This window comes from Phoca vitulina, unplaced genomic scaffold, assembly GCF_004348235.1.
Source record: "Phoca vitulina isolate PV1807 unplaced genomic scaffold, GSC_HSeal_1.0 scaffold31, whole genome shotgun sequence".
NCBI classification, from domain to species: Eukaryota; Metazoa; Chordata; class Mammalia; order Carnivora; family Phocidae; genus Phoca; species Phoca vitulina.
The window spans coordinates 1,208,963-1,222,324 of NW_022589734.1; the positions used below are offsets into that span (position 1 = coordinate 1,208,963).

At 34.7% G+C, this 13,362-nt stretch overlaps 1 protein-coding gene across 4 annotated transcripts in view; it reads right to left on the minus strand.

The window, feature by feature from the left end:
• EXOC2 (exocyst complex component 2) overlaps window positions 1–13,362 on the minus strand; it is a 260,110-nt gene that overhangs the window by 175,449 nt on the left and 71,299 nt on the right. For 3 of the 4 annotated variants that reach the window (XM_032424944.1, XM_032424945.1, XM_032424946.1), the window contains 3 exons: window positions 12,841–12,954; window positions 10,485–10,609; window positions 935–1,015 (listed from right to left, as the gene is read on the minus strand). In XM_032424944.1, the coding sequence (XP_032280835.1) occupies window positions 935–1,015; window positions 10,485–10,609; window positions 12,841–12,954 (320 nt within the window). The remainder of the gene's footprint in view (window positions 1–934; window positions 1,016–10,484; window positions 10,610–12,840; window positions 12,955–13,362) is intronic. The other variant, XM_032424947.1, reaches the window with a different exon arrangement.

Below are 13,362 nucleotides of genomic sequence, written 5' to 3' on the forward strand. Positions count from 1 at the left end.
GGGGGAGTGGGAGAGGGAGAAGCAGGCTTCCCGCTGAGCAGGGAGCCCGATGTGGGGCTCGATCCCAGGACCCCGGGATCATGACCTGAGCCGAAGGCAGACGCTTATCGACTGAGCCACCCAGGCGCCCCTGTTTTAGCTATTCTTAACCCTATTTCATGGGGAAATCATTTGCTATACTTATATTTAAAAAACAAAGGAGATTCCCCTGGGCACTATTGCTCCCTCAAATGTTTACTATATGAGTGAAAGAGGATAATGTACTTTTTAGCTGCTAATATTATAATAGGAATTGATTCATCTGATGAGTTTCTTCCAGATCATTAGGATCAGTAGCTGGGGACTAGAATGTCAGGGGGAGGGGAAAAAGATATAAGGCAAGTGGGTGGGACCCAAAACTTGGTATATATATCAGGTTCTTTTGGCATACAACTTTTACAAAATGTCTCAGAGTTAGAAACACTCTTAAATATGAAGTCGCCTTAAATTCACTTTGGAAAAAGTGATGGTATAGATAAATCAATGACATGTAAGTGTTTGTCATTCTAGGAGCTGATATTATTTGCTGTAACACTGTTAGATATATGAAGATGTGTTTCAGGGTTCTGGTCAATGGCAATCCTGGCTATTGTTTCAGCACTTATCTCTCTTTGATAATGTTATTTATATACTGGTCTCTTTTATGGTAGCAAGTTTCACTTCTTGGAAGCATACTGGTTTATTTTCAAATTATGATTTCTTATAAATAAAATGCAAACAAAACAGAACGTTCATTTTCCATGTTTTTATTCCTTTATATTTATTAAATCATTACTATTTAGAAATAAATATTAAAATGCAACTCACCGCCTGTTCTGTGAAGCCAGGTCCAAGTACTATATTAAAGCTTGTTATAAAGTCCATAAATAGTTTTGGGTAGTAGGACAAAACTTACTGTTCAGAACATTCTCCAGTTTTTGCGTCATGGATCCTTCTACTTTTTCCGTTCCATCCGCTTCTAGTTTTTGATGGATAGCTAGAAAAAACATCTAGTTAAAGTGTGGGCTATTTCAGTGGGTGGGAAGACATTACATCAAAATGACATTTTTAAACAACTTTAAAAAATGGTCATATTATTTTCACTGCTGGAAAGAAGCACAAACATGCAAAAACTCTGCAAAGTAACCAGCAGACACCAGTCTACGTTACTCATAGTTTAATACTATTAAAATAGTACAATAATATATATACTCAATTATCTGATCATCAAGGTTGAGTGGTAAGAACAGTTAAATTAAAAAAGAAAAGTGAGACTTAAGTAACTAATATATAGGAAAGTCATTTTTATTTCTGTTTCACCATCTGCAAAATAGAAATACTAGTATTTGAAGTATACCAACCTCAAAGTATTTCATTTCAGCCTTAGATACAACGTGGCAAAATACATATTATTCATGCTTTCTTCATTTCTATTATTATTTCCCTGGAATTTCTCAAGAACTATCCGGTAACATCTACCAATATATCAATTTGTGAATATACAAATTATATAGGAGTATTTTTGCTATTATTCGTATGTCTGCATGGTTCTGATAAACATTATTAAAAAAATCACTTAAAAATTTACATTTAAAAATTGTTTTACCTACTGTAGGGTAGGTTTTAAACAGAGCAAATCAGGCTTACCTAGGTGAAGCACTAAGAAAATTTTCAAAATGAAATGACCAAATATAATTTCAAATTCAAAATCCTGACAAATAATAAAACTAGCAAAACAAACATTAATTGAGCCATGATCATAAATTAATCACAATGATAAGTTTCTAATGCATATTGCTCATCTGGAAAGAAGTCAATGATGTATGTTCTAATATTATTTCTATTTCACAGAGGAGAAATCCATTGCTCAGGGAAATTAAATAAGTTGATCAACGTCACAAAGCCAAACCCCAAGTTTGAACTCATGCTGTCTAATCCCAGAACAAAAAACTTCACCCCATATTGCCTGTATTGCATAGGCAAGCAACTTAACCTCACATCTATAGAACGAAAATAATAGACTTATTATGTTAGTTGGGAACTGCATTCAGTTGCAAATAAATGAGACCTCTCTCCAAAATAATAACTGCTAAATACCCAGGATTTTATTCTTTTACATAACTTCCTTCAGCAAAATTTCAAATATAAGATGTGTAACTCCATGGGCTTCACAGCCTGTACAATGAAATTAACATCACTCTGATAGTAGCTATTCTCCAACATTCAAAGAGAATGTCAAACTCTTCTTAAAAGGATTTTACAGGTTCTGCATCAACCCATCAGTCATGAGTGGTAGATTTATTCCGGGGGGGTGGGGGGGGGTGGAGAGGGGGATGTGGTCTGCTTAGGCAAGAAAAAAAGAAATGTTTTGCTTTAATCAATCACAGTTTTATTTGTTTCCTTTGACTCACTGATTAGGAAATTCTGGGTAAAATTCAGTGCTCAAATGCACTATAAAAATATTCTCAATGCATAATAACATCTACTTTTCTGCTTCTTTTAATTACTTTCTAATTTTGGTCCTGCCCTTTTTTAATACCTTTTTTTAGAGTAATTTCAAATTTTGTTTGAAATTTATAAACAGACTGCTTCTCTATCAGAGAAACACATTCAAAGAAAGAAAAAGAAATACATTTGGGGGAAAAAAAAATCAGCCAGTATATTCTTGTCTTGGTTGATTCACGAGTGAAAAGAAAGTTCTTTATTTAATGTTTCAAATTTGGATTATGTGGTGATAGTGACATAAAATCAAAACCTAAACTTAACCTGAACTTGTTAAGTTAAATGGAAAATAACTTCCCTATCTTTAAAGATACGAGATAAAAATGCCCAAATAGAAAAAAGCTAAACTGAAAACACTGCTCACACTATTCATTTAAATGCTGGTGTAATTTTCTGACAATCTTGTTGCAAAAGAACACGTTGCACACATTCTATTTTATTAAGGGGGCATTGCATAAGGTTCTTCCATGGCAATATGACATTGCATCTTATAGTAGCCCTGCTTCAAATGTTGCTTTCTAAGTCAAAACCATTAAAGGAAATCATGCAGTCACATTTCTGTTGCTGACAAAACCCATCACTGATCAGCAGGTCAAAACGAGGTAAGCCTGGCTCCCCTCAGCTCAGTTTACAGCCATTTTTGCTGACAAAGCAGCTTCCTGCCGCCCATCTCCACCACAGCAGAGCCACTGTCAAGCTGTCAGCCAAGCATGAGGACCAAGAGACACTGGGATCTGATAAAGGCAATCCTATTTTCCAGAAAATTAAACCAAATAACCCAATGTCTGGTTCACTTGACCTTTTATTTTCTCTAAAAACATTTTTAAATAGTATAACTCAATAAGCAACTTGGTACATTATCACAGGTTTGTTATTGTTTCTAATCTATTAAAACTTAAATATGTGAAGCAGTTGAACACCATAAAACTGTATTTGGGAAACAAAAAAGTATGTATATAAAAGTTCTATTCAAAGAAAAATCAGAGTTATAGAAAGACAGCCTATTGATTCATTGAAATTGTTTTAACTCTAAATGTGGACATCAAATTTGCAGATTTCAATTAAAAAATTCAAAGTATTTGTCTACGCATGTATACAATGCCATTATTAAATGAGGCACTAAGAAATGACATGTGTGTATAGGCAGTGTCTATAAAGATTTATGTCAGGTACACTGTGATCCACATACTCTAACCACTATATATTACTACTAGCCTATGAGACAGGACTATTCAAACTAGGTCAGAGACTAGCAAACTGTTTCTAAAAAGAACCACATAGTAAATATTTTAGGCTTTGTGGGCCACATAGGGCCTCTATCACATATTCTACTTCCTTTTTTTTTTCCAAAGAAACCTTGAAAAATACAGCCATCATTAGCTCCTGGCCTGTACAAAGAGGGGCCATACCTAATTTGGCCCACATGCCAACCTCTGAGGATAATACTTACTAAAATAGAAGACTAAGATGAGTTAGAATGAAGTGTCTTAAAAATTTAAATTTGTAGAGAGCTTTTCAAACATTTAGTTCCTACTTCTTACTCTACCAAATTTTTATGAAAGTGACAAAATTTTATAAATTACATTTAAATAGGTTAGGTAATCTATGAATCCTTTCCTTGGTTATACTGGAAAAAAATAATAAAATAATTACAACTATTACATAGATGGCTAAAAGGTATAAAGGATTCTCACTTAGAGAATTGGATCCTTGATAACCATTACTGCCTATAACCTTCATATAACAATAGACACAACAGAATGTGCCAAAAAATCGGTTATGGCTTACGCTGCCTCAAGTAGCAACAATAAAAGTAACATGAGAGGAAAGGTCAATTGTGTAACCTGTGTTATTTACTCTGCTTTGGCCTCTTTGCTCAGCTATTCTTTAATATAACATAAATAAAAGTAATTCATATAGTTTTGGTCCATAATTGTTCTTAAAAGAAGCAAGTGATAATGCTGGACTTGCCAGTAAAAAACCAAGAGATTAGACAGGTGACAAGCTCAAGGAGCATTCAGGGAAATGGTCACCAAAACAAAGGTGATGATCAGAAGGCACTGAGGAACTGAAGAAGGCCTTTAATGATATGAAAAGCTCCACAAACATCACCATGGCCTGCGAGAACTCATGTGAAAAGAGTTGGTAAGAAACTATGGCTCAAGACTTCAAGGAATGAAGAGAATGGCAGCGTGACTGCCATGGAAAAGTAACACAAGTTGCTGGGAATATTTTTGCAGGATATAGTAAAGTAAAAACTACAATAAACACACTGAGATTAACACTGGCAGATAAGTTATACCAGACATACCTGTCAAGTTCTAATTAAAATATTTATGGATATACACAGGGAAAAAGCAAACTGACAACAGCATAAAAATTTAAAGATACATAAAAGCCATACTGTCTACCTGACCGGGAGGGATGGAAAAACACCCTTGGATGCATATGAAACAGTCCACTCAAAGAGAACACAGATGATATCAAAAAGAGCAGAGAAAGGTGTTTATTTATACTCTGTCATCTCTATTGAGCCTAGTTCTGACAAGAAACATCTAATTTTTTCGTAACTATCTTCAGGACTCTAACTCTGTGCTCCCCCATTTTTCTTACCTCTAACAACTCCTTTCCCTTTACCACCATTTAGAGACCACATTTCCCAACACCCAGAATAGCAGGAAACAGAAGGAAACTAGTTGAGGCATACGACTACTGGGCAACTTAGCAGTGTACTGAAAAACAGAAAAAGTGCTGGGTACCATACAGGAGAGCAGAAATAAAGGAGTAATATTTTTATACAAGGTTATTCAGAAACAAACCATAAATGATATCTGTCATAACAAAGGAAGTGTTAAAAACTGAAGATATGAGTCTACAGATTCTAAAAGCTTATCAAGCATTGGGAAAAATGAATAAAGATAAGATCTACATTCTAATATATCCTGAAAAGGTGTTTTTTTTTTTTTTTTTTAATTCAAGTCCAAACAAATATATCTTTTAAGCATTTAGGGAGGGAGAAAAACAATCAATTCCTTTATGAGTAATAAAGAATTATATTGGCTCAGGATTTCTCTCTAACACTAAAAGACACTGGGATCAATTCAGAAAACAATTCTCTTATAGCCAAGAGGTTGTTCATGTATGAAAGCAAGAGACATTTCCAGACATGCAAGAATTAAAAAGCTCTAGCACAAAACAAAAAATTCAAATATAGAAAAGATGAAATACAAAATGACTTGCAATAAAAATTAAAGCCAATTAAATTTATATGAATATATGGTAAATTTTAATTAACTATGGTAAAAATGCTATAAAATTAAATGCAAAAGACAAAAATAAATCTAAAAACATAATAATAAAATGAAAAAGAAAAGGTAAAATAAAAAGGTAGTTAACTTCAGGTTAAATTAAAATCAGGGTAAAGGAAAGAGCATAAGAAATAAAGATGTCCTAAACTGTTGTCATACACAACAGGAGTCAAAAGACAACCTATGACAGAATTTAAAAACGTTTCTTCCAAATCTGGAATATTTGTAACCTATATGGCACAAAGGGAAAAATGAAAACCAAAAAATACGATACAATAAAACAAAAGGAAAAAAATGTCAGTTATGATAAATGTACATAACTTAAATTTTTCTACTAAAAGGCAAAGACACTCAAAATGGCATAAACATATAAAACTCCTACCACACGCTGCTTACAATAGATGCCAAAATCAAATTTCTAAAGGTTAAAAAGAATATGATGTATAATATATTAGGTAAATGCATACAAAAGGAAGGGTATGAAATACTGTTATTGTGTAGTAAAGAATTTAATCTTGCCCCAAAAGAGGTCTGCCCTTTGACCTCAGCTCCTGAGAGGTTACCTCTAAGCTCTCTGAATTCTTACCTGATAAAAGTATCTTTGTTTACTTAGGGGCCTTGGGCCACATCAGATAGTCTAACAATGTGATTTATGGTGAGGACTCTGGGTCACTCAGCATCAGCTCGACCTTTCCAGAGGGACTAGAAATGGAGGTCAGCCACTGGAAGAGCCAATTATTTCTATGTGACAGAGCTCCAGTAAAAACTATGGACACCAAGGCTTAGATGAGATTCCCTGGATGGCAATACTCCACGTACACTATCTCACATCATACCAGGAAAATCAATGCCATCCATGACTCAACAATGAGAGGGCAACTTTCACTCCATGCACAGAACTTTCCTGGACTGTGCCCTATGCATCTTTTCCCTTGGCTGATTCTAATCTATATCTTTTCACTATAGTAAACCATAACTGTGAGAAAAACAGCCTTTGCTGAGTTCTGTGAGTCCTTCTAGCAAATTATCAAACTTGTAGGTGGTCTCTGGAATTGCCCCTAATTTCACAGCTATCATTATTACGTTGTAATACCATAATAATATCAAGAGAATCCAAGCCACCAAAAGTTACAAAGGAAGCATGTTTTACATACAAATAAAAACTGGTAGAATCAAAATTAAAGTGGGAGATTTCTGACATGTTTATTATAAATACGCTAGATTTAAATAATGTAAACAGGCATTGAAATATATCAAACAGTGTGCCATGATGAGAACACGCCCTCCATTCCCATTTTTATCTTGGCACAGTTACAGAAGATTGACATATTAAGAAACACATTTTCTTTTCATAATGTTACACTAGACACTAACTTTAAAAAACAAATCCACTACAAACTACTAGATCTAAGAGGAAAATTAAATTTTCAAATATTAAAAATACGAGAAAGAGCATCACTAAAGAATCAATGTAAATAAAGGAAGTAGAACACAAATTGAATTGATAATGAGCAGGGCATATAACATGGATTTTTCTTTTTTTTAAGATTTTATTTATTTGACAGAGAGGGAACACAAGCAGGGGTAGTGGGAGAGGGAGAAGCAGGCTTCCTGCAGAGCAGGGAGCCCAACACGGGGCTCGATCCCAGGACCCTCGGATCATGACCTGAGCCAAAGGCAGACGCCTAACAGACTGAGCCGCCCAGGTGCCCCTATAACATGGATTTTAAATGATTTAAAAATTATAACGCAATGCTAAAAATGGAAATCTTGATGAAATAGAGAATTTCAGGGGAAGAACACAGAGAGTAGAAATTTCAGAAGTTTAAAAAGTGTACTTCCAAAAAATATATACACACATACACATGCAACTACCAGTACCCATCCCACTGGAACCCACTTGATCCATCATAGTGTCTCCAAAGGAGGAACACACAGACACTAAAGGCCTCCTGATATAATAAAACAGAAAGTACACAGTACCACGTATGATCAAAAATGTTGAAAACCAAATCTAATGTCCAAATAGTTAAGTCCAAGTAATACAATGGGGAGTAAAATAAATTAAATGACACCATGAGGAAGTAATCAGTCAAATCCAGAGTATGGGATATCCTATAGGACAAAGAGCTTCATTTCTTCAACAGATCAATTGCATGGGGGGAAAAAAAAAGCCAAGGCAGCAAAGGTAAGGGGATTGTTCTAGGTTAAAAGAGGCTAAGAGACTTAAAAAAAAAAAAAAGAAATGCCTGGACCTTATCTGAATCTTGATTTGGACAAACCAACAATTAAGAAAGTTGGAGGGTAACTGGGGGAAATTTGACTATGAAATGGGAATTAGATGATATTGAAGAATTACTGAAACATTTTGGTTGTGATAATGGCATTGTGGCTATACAGGTAAACGTCCTTGTTTAGGAGGAATCACACTTTAGTACGTAGGAGGGAAATGTCATGCTGCTTTAGACTCACTGCTTGAGATCAGTAAAACACAAACCAACCAATCTCAAAAAGTATCAATGAAGCAAGTATGAAAAGATATTAATAACTTAATTCTAGCTGACAGTTATATAGGCCTGACTATACTATTCTACTTTTAACATATTTGAAATTTTTCATTACAGAAAAGTAAAACAAATTACTTGAGCAAATAATTTATTAGTTCTTTCAACATATTAGCTTTTTCAGATTTCCAAACTGCAATTCCTAATCTACAAAACCCATCACACGGAACCTACATATATACACATACAGATCCATGTGCTTCTGTGGAACATTAACACCAAAACCTGACCAAAAAAGCATTTTAAAAAACTGTAGATGAATTTCGCTTAAGAAAATAGGCAGAAAAATTTCTGAAGAACTACTAATAAATCAAATGCTATAGTATATTAAAATAATCACCCAGAGGAGCACTCTAAAGAACAAAGGAGGTTTCTAGCATACACAACTGTATATACACTATAACTACAATTTTGTAATATGTACTCATATAAGCTAACAACAAAAAGACCAAAAGGAAATACATCAAAATGTTAATGTCATTATCTCTACCATGGGATTACAAGTAGTCTCTGCTTATTGTTTATCTATTTACTGTTTTTTGTAATATACATTTCATTTACATCAAAACAGAAAAATGAGTATGTGTGTCTAAACTTTTTGAATTTATTATTAAAATCACTTTCTATATGCCACAGAGCCACCTGCTCATGTGATTAAGCGGCTGGTCAGAATGATCTTTGTTAAACATTAAGTTACCAATATACTTTTAAGGCAAATGTGATAGATAAATGAGACCATATAAGTTTAATGCACCAAATAAAACTTCTTAAAATCTGCCAAGATTGAAGCCATTTATAAAACTAAAACCATAAATAAATATACATGTGTATACAAATACATATGTTAAAAAAAGAATGGAGAAAAAAGTCAAACATACATTTCTGTTAAGTGAAATAATTTTAATTACAATAATTTCTGAGAAATGCTAATCACATATGGCCAATTATCATTTGCATAGCTACTAGGAAATTAATAACTTAATTCTATTTGATAATGCTAAACTCTGTTCATATATGCTCAGGTTTCTATTGTTAACATAGTAACACTGATAACTTAGAACATCAATAAGCACAAAGAAAGAAAGAAAAGTATCCCTTCAAAAAATATAGAGCACATAGTCTTTATCAAAGAAAATTACCTAACTTCTCTGTTCCCTCCTAGACATTCACATTTTACTCCTTCAAAAACCTAAGTTCTACTGGCAAGAAAAGAGCTATATCAGGTGCACATTTTACTTGACAGAAGTCAACCATGCTTGTTTGACCCAGGAGGAGAGGGGTTTTAAAAACAATAAAAAGATGTCTATACTTTGAGGATACAAATTAATAAAAAAAATAATAAGTCTTATTGAAGTGAAGAAAGTGTGGCCTCTTAGTCTATACTTAAAGTTATAGGTACTTACATATAGGTACTTAGTTATAGGTATCTCTGTTTTTAAAAAGAATTAGGCTTTTATTAGTATATTTTACTTTTTACTAAACATTAATTTGATTTCTATTAATTAAAGGTGATTTTAGGGGGAAAAAAACATACCCAACATCTTTCCCTGAAACGTCTAAAGCTATGCTATTTCTATTTAATATATTAATATATTTTCTTTCCCATATAAAGATGACAACATGGATGGTGGACATTTAACTACTGTATATGGGGCCCATGGGGTGATACCTAAAAAGAATGACACATTATCATCAGTCCTTTCCAAACTGAACACACAATGGGTCACATATACAGAATTAGTCACATGTGTAAGATATTGATGGCTATAAAAGGATTTTTAAAATTCTAGAATATTACACCTATTGGGATTTAGTTTCTTATCAGCCCTGGAGATTGGGCATCATGGAGAGGCAAAGTAGTCTCCTATTTCACATTTAGTACAATGGGTCAACAAAAGCCTCAGAGACAAATATTTAAAGTACCAAGCCTTCAAAGAGATTCCAGCCTGGTCTGCAACAAATATTTATGGCACATTTTAGATCTCTACTTTTATAAATACAGACTGAACGTCCCACCCTGTAAACACTCCGCAAGCACAGTGTCAGGTTTCCGTTGGGAAGCCCCAGCAGATGGCTGTGAGGGTCACCTTACCTGAGAGGGCATCCTGGGCTTCAAAGAAAGTACTCAGACCTCCTTTCACATATGCCAGGCTGCCTTCACTTTCCTTGTTAGCCTGTCTCTTCAGGTTGGTAACTGCCATCTTGAGCTGTTCAAAACTGAAATGAAATTAAGAAACCAAAAGTTTGAGACTCCTAAAAAGCAAAAAAGAACTAAGATAATGCATTAAATGTAAAATACTGAAGCCTAAGTTAAGAAAGATGCAGACTGATATAATATGTAGCCAGATGAAAACAAAAAACTTTCAAATTCTTACCTACATCTAAATGTTTTATTTATTACAATTACAAAATTACAGCAACTATAGAACAGATTTGTAGCCCTCATATGGTCATTCCAAATATGTCAGACCCCTAAGAAGTAAATATACATGTGGGTATTTCTATAAGCAATATATACCATGTGTTGATATGCCAGGTAAGGAGTCTTGAATATCAACTCCCTGATGGGCACAACTAGATCAATGCAGTGGTTATCAAGTTATCTAAGGCAGAACTCCTCTGTAAGTTCATTTCTGTATTCTGTATATAAATTAAGCATACCATTATTCACCACATCAATATCCAGTCCTCTGTCATTAACAGTGAAATTACAGAAAAACTTGGGGTCAAGGGGTGCTTGGGTGGCTCAGTTGGTTAAGCATCTGCCTTCAGCTCAGGTCATGATCCTGGAGTCCCGGGGTCGAGCCCCACGTCGGGCTCCAGCCCCACGTCGGGCTCCCTGCTCAGCAGGGAGTCTGCTTCTCCCTCTTCCTCTACCCCTCCCCTTGTTCCTGCTCTCTCACTCACTCTCTCTCAAATAAATAAATAAAATCTTTAAAAAAAACAAACAACTTGGGGGTCAACTCACAATTTAAATAACTAAAAAGACCAAAATATTTCTTTTTTTTTTTTTTTTTAAAGATTTTATTTATTTATTTAAGACAGAGAGAATGAGAGAGAGAGAGCACATGAGAGGGGGGAGGGTCAGAGGGTGAAGCAGGCTCCCTGCCGAGCAGGGAGCCCGACGCGGGACTCGATCCAGGGACTCCAGGATCATGACCTGAGCCGAAGGCAGTCGCTTAACCAACTGAGCCACCCAGGCGCCCAAAAGACCAAAATATTTCATCTCTACATCTCAAGCAGAGAAAAACAGGTAGGCCTCTATATTTCAGAAGTTTTATTTCCAGGTAGGCTAAGAAAATCTGGCTATAAAATTTTGAATATATTCTTCACATATGCTCTTCTTCAGTGCCATGATAGCCCTACACAGAAACCAGAGATCAATTCTGACTTATAGTAATAGAAAAAGCACATCCATAATGTAAAAATTAGAACCATCTTCTGCAACGAAAGATTTGACATTTATTTAAAAAATTTATTAGGATTAGGGCACCTGGGTGGCTCAGTCACTTAAGTGTCAAACTCCTGATTTCGGCTAAGGTCAAGAGCTCAGGGTTGTAAGTTAGAACCCTGCCTCGGACTCCACGCTCAGCGGGGAGTCTGCTCAAGATTCTCTCTCTCTTCTCCCTCTGCCCCACCCCCACCCCATGCCCCTCCCCCGCGCATGCGCACACACATGTGCACGCTCTCTAAAAATAAATAAATCTTAAAAATTTATCAGGATTTTCTCTTTCTCTCTCTCTCTCTCTCTCTCTCTCGAGAGGGAGACTCTTCTTCGTGTTTTCTAATGGTTTTCATTCTAGCTGGTGAAGGAAAAATTTCTCCTAAGGTATATTTTAACAAGTTGACTTTTTAAGAATGTAAATTTTAAGCAATAAGCCATTCCTTTATTCAAACACTGTTACTAAATATAATTGTTTAAATCAATCTTGCATAAAGTTACATACATGCTCTTGTAGAGAGTGTGATATAATGTAATTAGCAGACAAAAGGGAGCACTTCAACTTGGATATATGACCTTGACTCTTTTTTGGCTAATTTTAAGGCAAGCTTTTGTAAAATGACAAATCAACTCATCTCCCTTTGTTCTAGGGAAGGAGGTATGTTGCCAATTTACACCAGGACTTGAAAGTTCTATTATTTGAAAAGAGAGAGGTCATGTTTAGACACATCGGTTTAGGTACCCAGCTGAGACTCGACAAAGTTTTAATGTGTTGCACAAATATGAATTATATAGAAACAATAAGATAGCAGGAAATAAGAATCTGCTAATTAATACCATTTCATAAATAAGGGAAAAGACACTCTGAGATATTCATGATCTCACCCAAAGTCAAAGGACTCCTACCTAAGTGGCAGAGGCAGACCTAAAACCCACATTATTATATAAACCTATTAGGTACATCCACATGAAAGCATGCATAGTCAGTAGTCCAACATCCACTGACCTGGTGGTTGAGTGGTTTTCTATAAGATACCAGGCAGCTGAAAAATTCTCACTTGTAAAATCAGCACTCATTCCAGGAAACAGCGTTTCTAAGTCCTTCTGGGGAAACTTACTTCTAAGGGAGAAAAAAGGTTTAAAATATACTTCAAGTGCTGTTACTACAATAATGCAACAGACATCCTGGAGTACCTAGGATATTAAGCATGACCACAAACCATTACAATTATACATCATATGTTATAGAGTCTATGTTTACATGTGTAGACAAAATATATTTCTTACATTGCAGCTGATTTATCATATAAACTTTGTATATGTAAGAAATTAAAATACAGAAATTACATCAATATAGAGTTTAAAGTTTATGATATCTATCCAAATATACAATCATTCTCTATTCAATGGATAAAAACCAAAATTTGGATACACTGAAATTTAAGAACATTAGTTTGTTAAAATGGTTTTTCTTAAAGACTTATGTGAGAGTTGTTTTAAAAATACTAATACCTACTGATAAAAATTA